Source organism: Nicotiana tomentosiformis, chromosome 2, assembly GCF_000390325.3.
Source record: "Nicotiana tomentosiformis chromosome 2, ASM39032v3, whole genome shotgun sequence".
Lineage (NCBI taxonomy): Eukaryota > Viridiplantae > Streptophyta > Magnoliopsida > Solanales > Solanaceae > Nicotiana > Nicotiana tomentosiformis.
The window spans coordinates 188,667,819-188,689,033 of NC_090813.1; the positions used below are offsets into that span (position 1 = coordinate 188,667,819).

The following is a 21,215-nucleotide window of genomic DNA, read 5'->3' on the forward strand; positions in this document are numbered from 1 at the left end:
ACAAGACTTGCCAATGCAACATACTGATATTTGATATGCAAGTTGCAACAGAGAGGGTCTCCAATGGAAGAGGGGGTTTGTAGTGGAGTCCCAATAGATTTTTATTCAAATAAATCAAAACATAAAGTGATTTAGTTAACTTTGATAAATAATTACAGAATAAACAGCAATTTATGGTAAGAAATAAAGTTTTAAATCTCTACAGTGCCAAATCCAACACTTATACAAGTTGAGTTGTGATAATAGGTCGACACTATAGAAAATAAGCAACTAAAACACGAATGCACGTGGCGATACGAGTTAAGGCAGTATTATTTGGAGTCTATGAAGTTTTATTGTTCTAGTGCAAATACATAATTCTTATATTATTGGTTTTTGATATTAGCTTTTTCTACTAATATAGTTGGTTAATTGTGAAAGGGCAAAATAGCCTTTGATCATCAACTTGAGTTAGTAATTAGTACAAGGGAGTAGTCAAATCACACAATAGTCTTGTTATATATCTTGTTGTCTGGGATTTGAATCCATTGTTATGCAAACTTTTAGTATTTATTTCTGTTCTTTTTTTTGGTCTGAGATGAATCTCCGCGAGTACCAAAAGTGCGTGCTAAGCTTGAATTTTCACTGCACTCTGTCAAAGCTCATCTTCATCAGTGTCTCGTTGCTCATTTGCTTCTGATTTGTATTGTAAATAACCTGTGTCTAATGTCTCACTACATTCCTAATACAAGACTCGCTAATGAAGCAGATTTGGGCTGCTACTTCAACTTGTGCCCAAGCGTCATATAGATTATCGAGTATGTGAAGGCATAAAGAATAATTCAACAAGACATAAGGCTTGGAACCTTGCGAGCATACGCCAACACCATCACGAAATCCTTAGCTGACGAACCAACTATTGCAGGAACTATTTCTAAATCAGTAGTTTGTATCCACATGTCAACCAAATTACTCAGTTGGAGAGTGGGAACTACCAACTGCCCCATATATCTAATCTCCACCTACAAGAGAGCCACAATGGTTAGCACAACATAAAAATCATCAAATTGAGTGTGTTTTCAACATTCAGATTCACTCTGAGGAGCGCTCCTCTGCCCACCCCCCCCCCCCCCACACACACACACACACACACTCTCTCTCTCTCTCTCTCTCTCTCTCTCCTTTTCATTGATAGGTACAAGCAAGGTACAAGAATAGTCTCCTTCTAAAGAAGACCGAGTGATATCAGCTACACTTGTCACCTACTGCTAACTCCCAGACAAGTCTGATTAAGAATAACACATCCATTTATTTGATTCACAGATATGGAAAAGGAGCACAACTAATGCGTACAACTCATCAGACAACACGAAATCTTCAAAGTTGCATACTCAGGCTTCACTCGAGTCAAATGACAGTAAACGTTATTCAAGTTTATTAACAACTAGATGTAGTCCAACTCTGCCTATCAATAAAAATCAGTATAAACTGCTCAAAACTACCACTTTCCATCTGAAATACTGGTTTCACTGTTAAAAAAAAACTATGCCTCAATCCCAAACAAGTTGGGTCGGCATTAAGAATCCTTACTGGCGACCATGTTCCCCATTCAAATTCATCTCAAGCCACTGGTTTCTATAAAGTATAAATTAGAATACAATATCATCCCTGCCCCACTTCAACACCTCTTTACAACTTTCTCCTCATCAATTACAAAAAGAACATTTAAAAAACAATAACACCAACTAAGCCTCAGTTCCTAAACAAGTTGGTATCGGCTATATGAATCCTCACTCACCATCCCCATTTAAGTTCATTTCAGGCCACAAAAGGAACGCTTTAAAAAGAAAAGAAAAAAGCTCAAAGGGAAACTAAATATTAGCTTCAAATTCTCACTTTACATCAAGTAATACCCCTTGGCCATTTCCTCGTACTTATATCATGTGAAATTATAACAGTTCATTTAAAACAACAGCTGTGTCACTGTCACCAATGCACACAGCAAGGTTGCACACTTACACTAGTTCATTTTGAAGTTGGGGGCTTCAATACTGATACAGTTTCTGCCCCTTTCATTACCCATAAATTTTTATACTCGACCAATTTTCTTGAGCTCCAAGTTCTAAAACTGACAGGACCAACATTACACCCAACAGAATAAAGGATGACAGAAAAAAATTGCCTACATAAATTTTCAAACTTTAAACCTAGAAAAGTTATGATTGTAAATAAATGTTAGTGACATTTATTGATTGCTAAATTGCAAAAAGATATAAAAAGATAATTACCTCATCTTCGCTAGAAAGATCCAACTTCCTCATCAAGTACTTTTGGATGAATGAAACTGGAATATTGCCATCCCTGCAGTAGAATATAAAAGATGTGAATTCAGTCATCAGCCTTACCATTCTGTAAAAAGCAAAAAAGGTGCATGTAGAGCTGCTGCTTCAAATGCTCAAACTAAAGCCAACTTAAATTGAGTGCTAACTTTGTCCTCACAGCACACTCAAGGCAATCAGTTATTTATTTATTTATTTTTACTATTAAATCTGAATGTACTCAGCCTTAAAGCATAACCAACTATGAAGGTCAGCTCAAGTGCTTGGATAGACACAAAGTGTCACCATTATCTGTCACTTCTATTTTCCCTTCTTTTGTTTTTGTAGTAGTAGTTGGAGAGATTGTGTAACAACCCGACATGTCGTTTTGAGAATCTGCACTTCGCTCGGAGTTTTGAGGAAGTGCAGAGAGCTCGAGCATCTCCACATGATGTGTTATGATTTGCGTAAATCGTCGGTGTTGGTTTTCAAATTCTCCGGAATCGATTTGGAAGGATGAACTTCATGATTCAAGCTCTAAGTTGGAAGAATTGACTAAGGTGGATTTTTGGGTAAACGATCTCGGAATCGGGATTTGAAGGTTCCAGCAGGTTCGTATGATGATTTCGAACTTGGGCGTATGTTCGGATTGGGTTTTGGATAACCCGGGAGCATTTTGGCGCCTATTGTGGAAGTTAGCATTTTGGAAGAAATTCATCATATTTGGGCTGAAGTGCATTTCAATGTTATCGATGTCCGTTTGGGATTCCGAGTCTGAGAATAGTTCCATATGGTGATTTTGGCATTGGGAGCGCGTCCGAAAATGGATTTGGAGGTCCGTAGGTCATTTTGGAGTCGTTTGGCAAAAGTTAGAAATTTGAAGGTTTTTGAGAAGTTTGACCGGAAGTGGACTTTTTGATATCGGAGTCGGAATCCGATTTCGGAAGTTGGAGCAGGTCCGTAATGTCAAATGTGACTTGTGTGCAAAATTTGAGGTCAACCGGAGTTGATTTGATATGGTTCGGACGCTCGGTTGCGATTCTAGAAGTTCTTGAAGTTTAGTTAATCTTCATGCGTTTTGGCGTCCGATTCGTTGTTTTAGAAGTTATTTTGATGATTTGAGCGCGCGAGCAAGTTCGTGTTGTGTTTCTAGACCTGGGTGCATGATTGGTTTGGAGCCCCGAGGGCTCGGGTGAGTTTCGAATTAGTTTCCGATTGATTCTTCATAAATTTTGATTGCTGGTATTGGTATCATCGCATTTGCGATGTATTCGCAAATGCGACAGCCGCAATTGCGAAGCAGCCATCGCATTTGCGAAGTCTGGGTTGCTGGGAGAGTTCGCATTTGCGAAGAACTCTGCCGCATTTGCAAAATTTTTGCCTTCACATTTGCGAAATACAGGGTCGCAATTGCGACCAAAGCAGGAGGCCCTCCAGTTCGCATTTGCGAGGGTCGCATTTGCGAACCCCCTGTCGCAAATACGACATCTGCAACTTGTTAAGTGCTGAGAATTCCGAGACTTAGCTTCATTTGGGTATATTTTGAACCCTAGGTCCGAGAAGAGGCGATTTTGTGAAGGGATTTTCATACCAAATCATTGGGTAAGTACCTCTAATCATTTCCCAACTACATTTCATAGTTATATATATGATTTAACATCAAATTCATGAGAATCTAAAGGAAAATTTGGGGAAAATTATAAAATCTTTCAAAAATGCAAAATGATGATTTGAAGGACAAATTGGTATCGGAACTTGATAATTTTAGTATGGTTAAATTCGTAAAGGAATGGGTGTTTGGATTTTGTAAAATTTATCGGGTTCCGATGTGCGGGCTCGGGGAGTTGACTTTTATTGACTTTTTAGAATTTGAATAAAAATCACACCTTTATTAATTAAAGTTGTTTTCCCTTGCATTGTGTGATGTGTTTAAGTCGTCTTTGACTAGATTGAGCCGAGCGGAGGTGAATTGGTAAAGGAAAAGCTAAATTGAGTATTGAATTAGCCGAATTGAGGTAAGTGTTTTGCCTAAGTTTGTTGAGGGGAATTTTCCTCCTATTTGTCATTGTTTGCCAAATGCGGGGGTGATACATATATGAGGTGACGAGCGTATATGTATGTGCCAGGGTTAATCATGCTCGGGGGGTGGACTATGTTACATTTATGGTTGTAGAATTTCGTGATCTCCTGCTTCATGCCTTACTTGACTCTTAGAAACTAAGAACATAATATTAAATGATAGAAATCAAGACCTAGTTTATTATAACTTGATCAAATTTGATGGAATTCTGAGAATATATTGATGTGTCTAATTCGGTAATTTCTATGCTTAATCGTTAATACATTGCTACAGTCGATCTCCTTGGGATACTAGATTTTATACTTGTGTTGTGGATCATTTGTGAGATTGTGGAAGTATTTGAATAATACAGTTCTTGAGGGTTTATTGAATCATTGTTGGCTCGAAAAGTTGTGATTGTGATTTGTTTGGAACATCTGTTAAAATACTCTCCTTGATGTTATTTATGCTTCCTACCTTGTTTGACATTGATAGACATATGCTTGATAAGGAAGAGTGTAAAAGTACGAAGGGTGATGCCCTGCCATATTATTGAGAGTAAACGCACGAAGGGTGATGCCGTGCCATATTATTGAGAGTAAAAGCACGAAGGGTGATGCCGTGCCATATCATTTGTGAGTAAAAGCACGAAGGGTGATGTCGTGCCATGTTATGTGAGTAAAAGCACGAAGGGTGATGCCGTGCCATTGTATTGATATTATTACGCTTTCATGTTATGGTGAGTTCATGGCACGAAGGGTGTTTCCGTGCAAGTGAGGACGAGAGACATGCATTATGTTGTGATATCTCTTTCTTGGAGATATTTTTGTCTTTACCTGGAGTTGTTGTTATCGTGTTCATGGTTCTTATGTGATATGTTGTTACTGTTCTGTCTTATCCTCTATCACCTTTGTTGTCGTGTTACCATGCCTTCTATTTACTTAAACTTGCCAATATCATGCTTACTTCCTGCTGTTATGATTGCATCCATGTCATCTGTTTTGTTGCACTTAAGTGTAGGTCTTCTTCTGTACTAGTCGTTCATGTCCCTACTTGCTAATTTATAAAGATCATGTGTTCGCTTCCTTATTTGCCATATCAATTTTCATGCCTTCACCTTGCTAGTTAATCGAAGTTACATCCCTTTTTCCTAATCGTTGTTATTACCTCTATGTTTTCTGTTCAGTCTGTTACTGATGTTCTCATGTACATTCTCGTTCTCCATAGTTAATTGCGTATTTCCTACACTATTATTTCTATTATTGGAATTTTTGTCATGTGGTTGGTACTGTTTTACGCATAATTGGTGAGGATGAGATAAATGCACGAAGGGTGTTGTCGTGCCGTTGGATTTGATGTCTTGAATATATTTCTCACATTATGAAAGTTTTGAGGTGACTGTTGTGATTTATTGGCTTTCGCTCTAAGGAAAGGATTGGGTGAGATATTGATACCTGTTGAATTGTGTTTTCTTCTAGTACTCCGTTATTGCTTTGTATTTTCGTTTTGTGTGCTCTATTCTGTTGTACTGTAGTATAGTTCTATTGTTAGTTTATATTACAGGTTTTATCGGTGAGCATCTCTTAACCAAAGCCTCGTCACTACTTCGACGAGGTTAGACAAGATACTTACTCAGTACATGGGGTCGGTTGTACTGATACTACATTTCTGCACATTGTGTGCAGATATTGGTTGTTGTTGTAGCTGTGTTCTATGGTTGCCGGGATTGAAGATGTACCTGCGTTCCTGTTGTAGCTGCCTCTTTCATGGTAGCCCTAGATTTATAAAAACTCTGTTTATGTATTTTTCAAACAGAAGATGTATTTATTTCATATCAGCTTGTAAATTCTATTCTTAGAAACTCATGATTTGTACTATCAGTCCTTGGGGATGTATAAGACTTAGATAACTCCTTTGTTAAATTGTGTTATTAAATTAATTGAAAATGGGAAATCGTTAATTGGCTTACCTAGCGGGTTGGGTTAGGTGCCATCACGACTAGTGAATTCCGGGTCGTGACAGGTGGTATCAGAGCACTAGGTTCGTAGGTTCTACGAGTCATGAGCAAGTGTCTAGTAGAGTCCTGCGGATCGGTTTGATGACGTCCATACTTATCTTCGGGAGGCTACAGGGCATTTAGGAAAAATTTCCCTTTCTTTTTTCCTTATCGTGCGGCCTTGTTTCAGCTTGAAATCTATGACCTTTTGACTCTTCCCAATCGCTCATATGTGATGTTTTGCACTCAGTATTCGCTATGCGCCGATGATCGGTGATGCTGCAGATAGAGTACGACGGGCTATGGATGCTTGATTATCATCGCGATGTGTTGTCTAGCATCAGTAGCATATGCAGTGTTAAATCTTCTAGTCGTTTATTTGAGGTATGAGGCGGGTTCATATGTCTGGTTGGTAAGCACAGATTTGGGAAGATTGACTGGTGGCTAGGCTATTGTGATTAATGTGGGTTCATGGCAAGGTGTCGATTTGAGTATAACCGGTGGGCCATCTCCTGCATGATGAGTTTGGATCGTGTGTCTCGTATGAGGTTTCCATTCGGTGGAGTGCATATGTTAATCATTTCAGAGCATTTGGGGAAGTTGTTTGACTATTGCAATGTTGGGTAAGCGCTTGGCAGAGTCTTCGGGGTGTTCTATGATCGGCATTACATGAGTGTTGAAGTATTCAGCTAAATAGTCATGCGAAATTGGGGCATGTTGTGAAGATATGGTACTTTGGGTTGCAGATGAGGTGTTCTATGGCTTCGAGCTAAGTGGTGGAGTCTGCTAATGACGATCGGATTGTAGGATCATGGGCCGTATCAGTTTCCGGACCGAGAGACTGCTTGGTTATTTCTTTGAATGGGCATATGCTGGTGAAGCACGGGTTGCTCGACGCGTATTAGCCGTGTATTGAAGATCAGAATAAGATGAGCGGTTATGGAGAAGGTTCTGGCGAGTTCCAGGCCTTATGTAGCCTTTAAGGACTTTTGAATTTGTCTACGGGTGGGCTTGAAAAAGGTAGCAAATGGTAATCGGATCTGCGGTATTTCCTTGTCAAGAAAGGTCTACATGTCAATGTTGGAGTGATGCAAGAAATGGCTTCAGGTTCCCAGGAAGTTCCCTCAGGGCGGTCATATCAGATTGAGTTACTTTCGGGTTGGCAGTATGCGTGACTCGATTGAGTTAGAGGCGATTAGTTCTGATTACTCGATTAGGTGTTACTGAGTTCCGAAGAATTTATCATGGTTATGACCACGGCCGGAGTTGGTGTTTACCACAGGTATAAAAGCTATATTGCGTATGGTGGTGTTCTCCTGGATTGAGTTAAATGAAAGATTCTCGGTTGATGAGGTGTTCAATTTGCTTATGGTTCAGAGTTGACTATGAGATTTTCGTGGTGTCGCGAATTAGCATGTTAGGGGCGATGCGCCGTATGGGGTTGAAAAGTTGCATGTACGATGTTGCGGTTTAGTTTTGGAGGGAGGGATATGAGTTCTTGATGACTTGGACGACTTCGGGTGTCTAAGGTTTTGCTGGCACTATTTGTTCCCACCGCAGGAGAGTTCGCATGTTGGCAGGTGCATTGTGTGTTAACTTATATGTATTTTTCCGTAGAATGATGGAGTGTGGGTGACACATCAGCCATCTGAGTAGCGGTGTTGAAATTGGATAAGAAGATTCTGGTAATCTCGAGGTTTAGAGATTGGATGTTCTCGTGGCAGACTATTCCTTGACTGCGAGTCGTGAAGAAATGTTGAGGATTGGACGATTGATGATAGGTGTTATGGAAAGGTTGCTATGGATTTTTGGAAGGTTAATTACATGTTCGGGGATGATCGGAAATTGGTTTGGGGGTTGCTTTTGAGCCTAATGAGAATGTGTATTCTGTATCGGATCGGATTTGTTTGTTCTTGCGCAGTTGTTACCACATGTATATCATCGGGCGAAATGGATGTTATTCGCGACTTGGTTTATGTTATATGTTTCTCTTATACTGTGACGGGTTGTAAGGCTTACATGATTCTTCACATGCATATTGTGGTACAGTTTAGGCCTCATGGCACTATGGGCGAGGTGGCCTTCGTGATGTTGATTTGCTTATTGCACCATAGTTGTGCTTGTCCTTCTCAGTATTGTTTGTTCCTAATAATTTTCCCACAGTTATATTTTCGTGCACTCTGTTGTGCTTAATGTTGACACACATGTGATCAGTGAGCTCGAGTATTATGGCTCGATGGGTACCCTATGTGGATTGATATGATGGGATCGGGTTGCACGCCGCAACAGTACAGTGATGAAATGTGACTCATTATTCCTATTTCGTGTATTTTGCTTTCACCTAGTTGAAAATAGTTCATAGTAAAATGCTAAAATTTCCCTGCCTGCTTAACTTGCTTTGTAGTCTTCTTATTTAGTTTTCTTACTGTTATCTGTCATGTCTGAATTACTACTTGCTAGTGTACGGAACCGGGTTGTGTGGGGCTCCATATAATTATTGTTGATACGTGTCGGTGGGGCTACTTGTATTGGCTGAGATGAGGTTTCTAGACTTGAGAATGGCACTGTTGTATTGGGACGATGAAGGTTTGGAAGAATGAAACTGTATTTTTGCTGAGGATTTGGACAATGGCCCTGGTCGGACGAGTGAGTTTATTGGCTTTTTGATCAGATGAGTGGTTAAGCGGTTATGCGTATTTCTTTCATCATCGGTAGGGTATGAGGGTTTTGAACGAGGTTTTAATCGATACGAGGTTTGCTACCGGCATCAGATTTGTTTTTGGGCAGCAATGGTGGTTAGCAGTCCCTACTGTGAGTGTCGAAGTGATGGGGTATATCATGTGATTACATCTTGGGTTATGGGTATGACTTGATACAGCTTGTTCAGACTTATACAGTGTGTAGATGTGGGATTCGGGTCTTGTAATGAATTCTGGATGATAGAGATTGGATTCTAAGGTTTAGGGACCAAGGTCAAAATAACGATCTCTAGTTATGTTGTGTTGGCGGGCTTATGTGGATCAGGGTGACGTGGGATCACCCCGGGTTTATGCATAGTAAGATTATACCGTGATTTGATAGCTTTAGAATGACTCCTGGCACGTTCGAGGACGAACGTGTGTTTAAGTGGTGGAGGATGTAACGACCCGACATGTCGTTGTGAGAATCTGCACTTCGCTCGGAGTTTTGAGAGCTCGAGCATCTCCGCATGATGTGTTATGACTTGCGTAAATCGTCGGTGTTGGTTTTCAAGTTATCCGGAATCGATTTGGAAGGATGAACTGCAAGATTCAAGCTCTAAGTTGGAAGAATTGACTAAGGTGGATTTTTGGGTAAACGGTCTCGGAATCGGGATTTGAAGGTTCCAACAGGTTCGTATGATGATTTCGGACTTGGGCGTATGTTCGGATTGGGTTTTGGATAACCCGGGAGCATTTTGGCGCCTATCGTGGAAGTTAGCATTTTGGAAGCAATTCATCATATTTGGGCTGAAGTGCATTTCAATGTTATCGATGTCCATTTGGGATTCCGAATCTGAGAATAGCTCTGTATGGTGATTTTGGTATTGGGAGCGCGTCCGAAAATGGATTTGGAGGTCCGTAGGTCATTTTGGAGTCGTTTGGCAAAAGTTAGAAATTTGAAGATTTTTTAGAAGTTTGACCGGAAGTAGACTTTTTTATATCGGGGTCGGAATCCGATTTCAGAAGTTGGAGCAGGTCCATAATGTCAAATGTGACTTGTGTGCAAAATTTGAGGTCAACCGGAGTTGATTTGATATGGTTCGAACGCTCGGTTGCGATTCTAGAAGTTCTTGAAGTTTAGTTGATCTTCATGCGTTTTGGCGTCCGATTCGTTGTTTTAGAAGTTATTTTGATGATTTGAGCGCGAGAGCAAGTTCGTGTTGTGTTTCTAGACCTGGGTGCATGATTGGTTTGGAGCCCCGAGGGCTCGGGTGAGTTTCGGATTAGTTTCGGATTGATTCTTCATAAATTTTGATTGCTGGTACTGGTATCATCGCAATTGCGATGTATTGGTCGCAAATGCGACAGCCGCAATTGCGAAGCAGCCATCGCATTTGCGAAGTCTAAGTTGCTGGGGAGAGTTCGCATTTGCGAAGAACTCTGCCGCATTTGCGAAATTTCTGCTTTCGCATTTACGAAGTATAGGGTCGCAATTGCGACCAAAGCAGGAGGCCCTCCAGTTCGCATTTGCGAGGGTCGCATTAGCGAACCCCCTGTCGCAAATGCGACATCTGCAACTTGTTAAGTGCTGAGAATTCCGAGACTTTGCTTCATTTGGGTATATTTTGAACCCTAGGTCCGAGAAGAGGCGATTTTGTGAAGGAATTTTCATACCAAATCATTGGGTAAGTACCTCTAATCATTTCCCAACTAAATTTCATGATTATATATATGATTTAACATCAAATTCATGAGAATCTAAAGGAAAATTTGGGGAAAATTGTAAAAATCTTTCAAAAATGCAAAATGATAATTTGAAGGACAAATTGGTATCGGAACTTGATAATTTTAGTATGGTTGAATTCGTACCGGAATGGGTGTTTGGGTTTTGTAAATTTTATCGGGTTCCGAGGTGCGGGCTCGGGGAGTTGACTTTTATTGACTTTTTAGAATTTGAATAAAAATCACACCTTTATTAATTGAAGTTGTTTTCCCTTGCATTGTGTGATGTGTTTAAGTCGCCTTTGACTAGATTGAGCCGAGCGGAGGTGAATTGGTAAAGGAAAAGCTAAATTGAGTATTGAATTAGCCGAATTGAGGTAAGTGTTTTGCCTAAGTTTGTTGAGGGAATTTTTCCTCCTATTTGTCATTGTTTGCCACATGCGGGGGTGATACATATATGAGGTGACGAGCGTATATGTATGTACCAGGGTTAATCATGCTCGGGGGTGGACTATGTTACATTTATGGTTGTAGAATTTCGTGATCTCCTGCTTCATGCCTTACTTGAAGCAGGAAACTAAGAACATAATATTAAATGATAGAAATCAAGACTTAGTTTATTATAACTTGATCAAATTTGATGGAATTCTGAGAATATATTGATGTGTCTAATTCGGTCATTTCTATGCTTAATCGTTAATACATTGCTATAGCCGATCTCCTTGGGATACTAGATTCTATACTTGTGTTGTGGATCGTTTGTGAGATTGTGGATGTATTTGAATAATACGGTTCTTGAGGGTTTATTGAATCATTGTTGGCTCAAAAAGTTGTGATTGGGATTTGTTTGGAACATCCGTTAAAATACTCTCCTTGATGTTATTTATGCTTCCTGCCTTGTTTGTCATTGATATACATATGCTTGGTAAGGAAGAGTGTAAAAGCACGAAGGGTGATGCCGTGCCATATTATTGAGAGTAAAAGCACGAAGGGTGATGCCGTGCCATATTATTGAGAGTAAAAGCACGAAGGGTGATGCCATGCCATATCATTGTGAGTAAAAGCACGAAGGGTGATGTCGTGCCATGTTATGTGAGTAAAAGCACGAAGGGTGATGTCGTGCCATTGTATTGATATTATTACGCTTTCATGTTATGGTGAGTTCATGGCACGAAGGGTGTTTCCGTGCAAGTGAGGACGAGAGACATGCATTATGTTGTGATATCTCTTTCTTGGAGATATTTTTGTCTTTACCTGGAGTTGTTGTTATCGTGTTCATGGTTCTTATGTGATATGTTGTTACTGTTCTGTCTTATCCTCTATCAACTTTGTTGTCGTGTTACCATGCCTTCTATTTACTTAAACTTGCCAATATCATGCTTACTTCCTGCTGTTATGATTGCATCCATGTCATCTGTTTTGTTGCACTTAAGTGTAGGTCTTCTTCAGTACTAGTTGTTCATGTCCCTACTTGCTAATTTATAAAGATCATGTGTTCGTTTCCTTATTTGCCATATCTATTTTCATGCCTTCACCTTGCTAGTTAGTCGAAGTTACATCCCTTTTTTCTAATCGTTGTTATTACCTCTATGTTTTCTGTTTAGTCTGTTACTGATGTTCTCATGTACATTCTCGTTCTCCATAGTTAATTGCGTATTTCCTACACTATTATTTCTATTATCGGAATTTCTATCATTTGGTTGGTACTGTTTTACGCATAATTGGTGAGGATGAGATAAATGCACGAAGGGTGTTGTCGTGCCGTTGGATTTGATGTCTTGAATATATTTCTCACATTATGAAAGTTTTGAGGTGACTGTTGTGATTTATTGGCTTTCGCTCTAAGGAAAGGATTGGGTGAGATATTGATACTTGTTGAATTGTGTTTTCTTCTAGTACTCCGTTATTGCTTTGTATATTCGTTTCGTGTGCTCTATTCTGTTGTAATGTAGTATAGTTCTACTGTTAGTTTATATTACAGGTTTTATCGGTGAGCATCTCTTAACCAAAGCCTCGTCACTACTTCGACGAGGTTAGACAAGATACTTACTCAGTACATGGGGTCGGTTGTACTGATACTACACTTTTGCACATTGTGTGCAGATATTGGTTGTTGTTGTTGCTGTGTTCTATGGTTGCCGGGATTGAAGATGTACCTGCGTTCCTGTTGTAGCTACCTCTGGTTCATGGTAGAACTAGATTTATAAAAACTCTGTTTATGCATTTTTCAAACAGAAGATGTATTTACTTCATATCAGCTTGTAAATTCTATTCTTAGAAGCCCATGATTTATACTACCAGTCCTTGGGGATGTATAAGACTTAGATAACTCCTTTGTTAAATTGTATTATTAAATTAATTGAAAATGAAAAATCGTTAATTGGCTTACCTAGCGGGTTGGGTTAGGTGCCATCACGACTAGTGAATTCCGGGTCGTGACAGATTAGCCAGGACTTCGCCATAGTTACCCGAAGAAGAAACTATTACCAACTTGGGAAATTGGATATTAGCAGAAGGGCATAAAATATTACCAAGTCTCAAATATCGAATTTCATGAAGCTATAGATATTCTTTTTTTGATAACCGAGAAATCTCCGTGGGCAAGTGGCGCACGGTTTGGAATTTGATGGATAATGGGCCCACCCATCTACCCTTCTCCACTTAAATACCAGGCTAGGCTTTTGTCTAGGCAAGGTTGGAAACCATGACGTGTGGCCACACATCACAAGTTGCGCTTTTACCACTAGACCAAAGCCCTGGGTCAAAGCTATAGATATTCTTTATGCAGCCTATATGACTTGTTAGAGCATAATACTAAACCTAGACAGAACAGCAGGACAAAGAAAATTGCTTCACCATGGATTCATATAAAATTACGAAAAAAACTTACTTTATTCTCAAGTAACTTGCAGAAATCTGAGGCAAAGGTGCATCTCCCTCCCTACAGTTAATTTGAGAGTAATTAATAAAAATATTGTATAGTTCAATCTCTAACTATAAACAGATAAACAGAAAAGTTCGGAAAGATAAAAGCAGAGTCTTACTGGTCTTCAGAGGTCACTAATGAGAACCAAACTGGATTAGTCCTCCTTCCACATTTGACACTGATCGAATCCAGCGCAGTTTGTGGTGATATACCAAATTTCCCAAAAGTTGATGCCTTCTTTCGACGGATTTTTTGCAACTTTTTAGGTTTTTCTGATTCTTGAGGAGCAGGACCATATTCGTTGTTGTCATCTTGGACTTTTAATTTCTGTCCATGTTTTTTGACTTTAGTTATCCGGGCTTGAACCTCATTGTCATGGCAATGCAGACTTCCTGATTTGGCGCCAATAGAACCCTGAGAAGTAAATGTTGAACACTTGCTCTTGTTTGCTACTTCCACCAAACAATTCAAAGGGTTCCATAAATTAACTTTGCATTCCCATTGTTCCGTGCCATTGTCTGTTTCTTTGTCCATTGTGGGATGGCTAGAATGCTCGGTGTTGGAATAATTCTGGAAAAATCATATGATTTACCGATATAATAATATCCACAGAAAAATAGGGATGCCACTGACCAAAGAAAAACTTATCAGGGCGAAAAAGAGACAACGGAAAATGCAGAAACTCAAGAGAATTAATATAGTTATTTAGCACAATGTCCTAGTCTCCTAGATTCATTCTGTGTGATTAGGTTAGTAGTATAGAGTATGCTTCCTAATTCTGACATGGTTAGAAATCACAGAGTGTTCAGGTAATTTTTCTTATCTAAAAACTTTTTTACTTCCTGTATTCTGAAATTACCTTATTTGAAGTAGCCTAAACTCATGAATAAGGAGCTCTCCTTTGAAAATTGAATTTTGGTTTACTGTTCCAGAAAAGTCTTCTGCGCTTCTTTTCTCTTTTTGTATGGTATCAGAGCTTGGGTAATGAATCCCTCTAAAATTTAAATTTCAGGTTATTGTTTCATCAACTTTTTCCGTTACTCGTTAGCCCCCAATTCAAGCTACATTGATGATGTCCGGGAGATTTGCAACACCATTCCTCTTTCTGGTGGTTGAGAACAGATTCCTCTCTGTATGTGATGCAAGAAGCACTTTCTTTAGTTGTTCTGTTACCAGCGAGTTTGCGGAGGAAACGATTCTAATAATACTTTTCTTTTTGGTGATTGTGCACTATTTACGACAATATTTGAACAATATTATGCAAATGATTGCTTCTTAACAATAAATTTTCTGGCACACGGCACTTGAATTTTTAATTTTGATTTGCAAACTTAAGTTGCTCCCTACTTTGAGTTCGAGGTGAGATGTTGAAGAAAAAAAAAGGGCAGCCCGGTGCACTAAGCTCCCGCTATGCGCAGAGTCCGGGGAAGGGTCGGACCACAAGGATCTATTGTACGCAGTCTTACCCTGCATTTCTGCAAGAGGTTGTTTCCACGGCTTGAACCCGTGACTTCCTGGTCACATGGCAGCAACTTTACCAGTTACGCCAAGGCTCCCCTTCTCTTGAAACTCTAGAGAATTAATACAGCTATATGTTGTCATAATCTGGATTTATTATGTGTTTAAGTTAATATTATAGAACATTCTTCCTAATTCTGCCATGGCCAGGAATCACAATATTTAGGTAATATTCCCTGTATAATAATTTTCATTATTTTATGTCAGTGTTATCAAAAACAAAAAGCGCAAAAAAACTCTAAGGTTTGTTGGGACTTTAAGCGCAAAGTGCAAATAAATTGTGGGCTTTAATGAAAAAAGGCGCAAATGGAGAGAAACTACAAATATGTATGTGTAGTCCAAGGCTAATATCTATAAGCATGAATACCAAATATATGGACAAAGAAATTGAAGAAATTTTACAATAAAGTGAAATATCAATTGTTTAGTATTGCCTCTTTAGGATTACGCTTATTGGCAAGGAAAAGTATGCTTTAGAGCCTTGATGACAGTATTGAAGCGCCCGCTAAGCGAGGTGAAGCGCTCAACATGTTTTGAGCCTCGCTTCAAGGCTTAAGCGCGCTTTAAGCGCGCCTTTGATAACACTGTTTTATGTATTCTAAATTTACCAATTTAAGGTCTAAAGAACATGACTTTACCTGCCTTTTATTCTGAGAAAACCTTTTCAAAGTCTCAGGCGAGCTAGGGCTATCCGGCTCTTCTCCAGAATCTTCCTCATTCTTAATTGGTTTCTCAATGGGAAATGCGGAGCCCAGTAATACTTTTCTTGCCACCGATTTTGATCTTTTCCCTGTCATTCCAGTTTGTGTAGCTACTCTAGGAGTGCTGACCACCAGTGATGAAAGTGATCTCTCTTTCCTCCTAACTGGCAATGTAATAGAAGGCACAATTTCAGGCGCTTTCACTTTTCGCCTCTTGTAAGGGAATATCTTTGCTCTTACATCTTCTAGATTATGATCTGGCCTGAAATATAAAATTTCAAAAGAAATCGAAAAAACAAACATTCTCAGGAGATATCCTCATATTTACGGAACGATGGAAGAAATACAGTAGGCATAATAATAGATACAGAAAAAGCGGCAATGTTAATGCTAGCAAATGAAGAATCAAAACTAACCTAGCTGAGTTAAATGGAGTACACTATCCATTTATTTTATCTAATGAGATAATTAGCTCTCTGTAGTCCGTACTCCGTATTTTTGTGTTCTCTCTTTTCCACTGCTTCAAAACTTCCGGGATCCACATAAAGGTCACTTTTTTATCAGGTAAGAAACAAGTCACCCTTGTTCATTTGTCAAATCTCCCTCTCTATATTTCATAATCAATCTTTAATCATTACTTCTCTACTCTTAACTCTCTCATTACTTCTCTACTCTTAACTCTCGGAATGTCCAAACTACACCAGTAAATGAACTTTTTGTTATGATTTAAAGGTGTGAAGTAGCGAGTCACAGGTTTAACATCATACATGGCACTACATAAGCACATAACACGGCGTTATAGGGAGTAAGGAGATAGAAGAAAATGTGACCTCAATTTCTCTAAAGGGACACTGCCTAAGTTGATATTGCATATTGGACAGCATTCCCAATCTTCATCGGTGAGCTTCTTATAGATGCATTTCCTGCAAACTGGGTGGAGTTCCACAAAGAAAATTGTCAAAAACAATACACATTCTTTTGAAATAACGAACACCAGTTTCAACACTGCTAAATCAGAACACAAACTTCCCATTTTAAAGGAAAGAGAAGAAGATAAGGAAAAACTAAGCCATTCATAATCTCTCTCAAACAATTTATACAGGCTAGGAAATCAAAGCATGTTGCTTCCTATAGGATTATAAAGAAATTAAGCTTAGAAATAATTGCATAAATAACAGAGATATTTTAAAAGAAATCCCATATTGCTTGTGCGCCAACAGACGTAATGAAGCAAAAAGCATATATCACTGAGATCACATTATTGGACACAAGGAAGTATAATAGAGATAGAGGATAGGAATGGATCTTTCCATTTACAGAATTATATTGTAGCTTCAATTCTACATTATTAATCAAGGGTGCTCAGCACTAAGTATTCACAGTGGGCATAACATAAAGCAAAGAAAATTCTGCATGCATCCGCCAAACCGCTGTGCAATTTTGGCAAGAAGAAAATTCCACATATATCGACCAATAGATTTAAGTAATATATACTATGTTGTAAAGATTCTTTTACTCTATCATAACTTATCTTTTCTTAGGTAACCAACTCCCTGGCACTATGGCTAATTATACTTAAGATTTAACTTATGTACACTGAAAATATAAAAGATATTACGCATCAGTGTTGGTTTATCGACTGTTACAAGTCACTTACAATTTTTGCAGGTTTTCAATCTATGCTTGCTTTAGAAGTTTACATCCAATTGGCTTTAAAGTGACCCGATACTGTAAATATTGTTTAAAAAAATTAAACTCGATAATCTATAATTGGCTTTTTAAGTTAAAATACTTCTACACTACCAACATATATGGCGTGGTTTTTATGAAATGAGCTTGATCAAGCAGGTAGTCCAATCCCACTTATTTCATAAAGGAAATATATTGACCTTATATACCAACTACCCTCGAATCATTCAAATACCCAGCAAGCATGGAGGTGTGCCTAGTTCATGTAAAGCAAAAGAATACTTGACTCCTCTTAACTTCTAAGCACATATGAAACACCCAAATGGTAGGAAGCTACTCCCTATGTTTCCTTTTATACGACATTATTTCCTTATAAGTCTGTCAAAAAAACAAGACATATTTTTATATTTGAGAACAATATACTATAAATTTCCGATTTTACCCTTAATGAAAATCAAACAAATGCATGACATGTGTTAGAGAGATGTGCACAAATGTCCCACATTGGTAGTTGAAAAGAAATGGAAGCTACATATAAGTTGTAGGTATACTCTTAATGGTGTGAGTCATTCCGTGGAAAAACATGTAGGCTTAGCCCAAATTGAACATTATCACACCATGTTAAGTGTATTCTTTGAGTTGATTTAGCCCAACAACATGCTTTAAGACCAAAAGTTTCAAAAGTTCTTAAACTCCATGCTGAAGTCAATCTAGGCAACATAAATCGGAAGGCATATAATTTCAACTTCAACTACAAGCTTAGATAATAGAAATTGATGTAAATGCAGCAAACCCAAATCGTGAATAATAACTCCAATAGTAACAAAAAGAACTTCAAAGCAACGAAAAATTCAACTGGCACAATGACCAACATATCTAACCTCCTGTTTGGATGGTTTTTTCCTGTGGTTCATTATTGTATTGTTTTCATTGATACCATGTTTGTTTCCATTGTTCTTAAAATTATATTGTATGGTGTTGTAAACCCGTTATAACTCCGTTGTTATATAACCATGAAAAAGCTCAAATTCACGGATTTGGTGGTTTTTGCATCTTTACTCATAATAACTTTACGGAGCCTTGGAGCAACGGTAAAGTTGTCTCCGTGTGACCTATAGGTCATGGGTTCGAGCCGTGGAATCCGCCACTGATGCTTGAATCAAGGAAGGCTGCCTACATCACACGCGTTGGGGGTGCGGTCCTTCACTGAATGCTTCGTGCACCGGGCTGCCCTTTTACTCATAAAAATGTTATTAAACTACAACAAACGGTCTATCCAAACACTGTATACATGAATACGATACAATACAATATAATACAACACAATACGATATTGTATATAATGAAACCATGGGTAACGGCCATCCAAACAGGCCATAATAGATGAATACAGATAGAGAGAGGGAACTCACATGTATGAAGACATTCAGAAATAGTAGTAGCATCTGTGAAGAGTCCGTGACAAAGTGGGCAAGTCAAGCATGCCACAATTGTATCTCTTCTCACCTTCACCGCTTGATTCGACATTTCTCTTCTTTAAATTACTTATCAGCTCTGCAAATTGAAGTATAGCTTTGTCAATTATAAGAACCTCTCAAACCCACGTGTTCAATCGGTGCATGCTCGAAATTAACACATTGGGACACATAAAATTTTACGTACATTCACATCTCTTAATCTGTATTCAATCTAATAAATGAATAACAAATCCAGAATTATCAAACATATAAAAGTTGGTCCTATTGGCTAGAATACTGATACAACAGAGAGAAATTTTGAGATTAGAGTAAATGGGTGGATTTGATTTGGGAAAAGGAACGAGCGTGGGCGATGGATATGGGTAGCGGGGGTAGGGTGGATTTGTTTGTTGGGGGGGGGGGGGGGTGATCTCCTCTTCTGTGTGTATATATCTGCGTCGGGTTTTGGGTTTGGGAGTCGGAGATTAACAGGCAAAGTACAAAGATCTTGCCTGGGTACAAAAACCTACAATAAACTTTAGGGCTGTTTGGTTGGCCTTTTAATAGAGTTAATCCATGTATAACCATATAGTATAAAATTGAGAAATTTTCATAAAATATAGTTTAGAGCCTGATTATCATAGGTAATCATATTTTGCCTAATTACTATTATGTAGCTACTGCTCAATTGTTACCAGCTTATATCACTTGTAGCAGTGTCGAAAAAATAAGTATGTTCAAAATTTGAACATACTTTTGCTAGTGGGTTATGCAAGGGTGTTCAAAGTATATATTTTTTAAAACAATAAGAAGTAATATATTACCTTATATACAGTATAATTTTTTGACAAAAAATGTTCAATTAACCACCCTTGGCCATACATACAAATAAATAAAATGCTCTCGTCGAGAGTCAAACTGAAGACCTCCGCTTACTAAGCGACTGTTCTAACCAACTGGGCTGCGAGAGCTTGTTGTTCTCTTGTTTCAGTTAAAAATAATTGATCTCTTATTTCAGGACTACACGTGAATTTGCTATAAAATGCAAATATAGATACGAATGATAATTTTCTGAAAGTATAGCTACGAATGATAAATATAGTATATATGTTTGCTATATCGCGAAATTTTTCCAATAAAATTTAGCATAACTCATTATGATGAGTCAATTAATCAAATGATTATTTAACTATCCGAATTTACTTAGTAAATCTATTTTTTTCTTGTAACAGAAAATTCACTTAACTATGACTATAACGCTCAGAAGATCACTCAACAAAATTTTCAAACCTTTAATGGCCAAGTATCTATTTTACCCTTTAATTTATCAATTTTTGCCTTTTTAAATTTTTGTTATTATAATACTTCTTCATCCGTTCACTTTTTACTTGTCCACAATGGACTTTGCACGCCCCTTAAGGAATAATAGATAAAGTGCATATTCTACCATACTACCCATAAAAGTGATAGTATTTTGAAAACTTTTGGAAAATGCTTTGTAAAATGAGTAATTTAATAAGGGTAAAAGAGAAAAAATATATATGGTCTTCTCTTGATTTGCTAAAATTGACAAGTAAAAGTAAGAAATATTTTTAGTATGGTGAGCAAATAAAAATAAACGGAGGGAGTATTTTCCCTCTTTTAATCTATTATGAATTTACCTATAAAATAAATAATCTTATTTATAAAGTAAAAACGTAAAAATAGTTTTCAAGCATAAATCCGGGTTTGTTATAAAATAAAGATTGTAAAGTAAAGACAAGTAGAGAGAGAAACAGATATATTATTCAAAATTCAAATTTATGTACATAATGAACTGAAAACTCATCTATTTATAGAAAAAAAAAAAAGCAACTGCGAGGCTTTTCAGGAAGCAGCTGTAAGGCTTTTCTTTAGCTACTTGTAAGGTGTCTGCATGAGCTGCTTGCAACCTGCCCGTTTAATAAGAAGCTACTGCAAATCATTTCATTAAGCTGCTTGCAACCTGCCTGCATCAGCTGCTTGTAATACTAAATGGATAATCTTCTTCAGGAACATTATCTATAGCGGAGTAATAAATAGACATCTACAATATAATTATTTTTATAACACTCCCCCTTGGATGTTCATTAAAAGGTATTGAGCCTCGTTAAAACTTTACTAGGAAAAACCCAGTGGAAAAAATCCTAG

At 38.1% G+C, this 21,215-nt stretch overlaps 1 protein-coding gene across 1 annotated transcript; it reads right to left on the reverse strand.

The window, feature by feature from the left end:
* Positions 1-294: 294 nt before the first annotated feature.
* On the reverse strand, positions 295-19,562 carry LOC104097325 (E3 ubiquitin protein ligase DRIP2-like). The gene is made up of 8 exons (XM_070196460.1): positions 19,252-19,562; positions 19,002-19,143; positions 16,731-16,830; positions 15,838-16,162; positions 13,800-14,251; positions 13,646-13,696; positions 2,268-2,340; positions 295-1,001 (listed from the first exon to the last, which is right to left on the reverse strand). Exons 2-8 carry the CDS (start codon positions 19,114-19,116, stop codon positions 822-824), a joined length of 1,296 nt encoding a protein of 431 aa, XP_070052561.1. The 5' UTR covers positions 19,117-19,143; positions 19,252-19,562; the 3' UTR covers positions 295-821.
* Between the last annotated feature and the right edge of the window lie 1,653 nt (positions 19,563-21,215).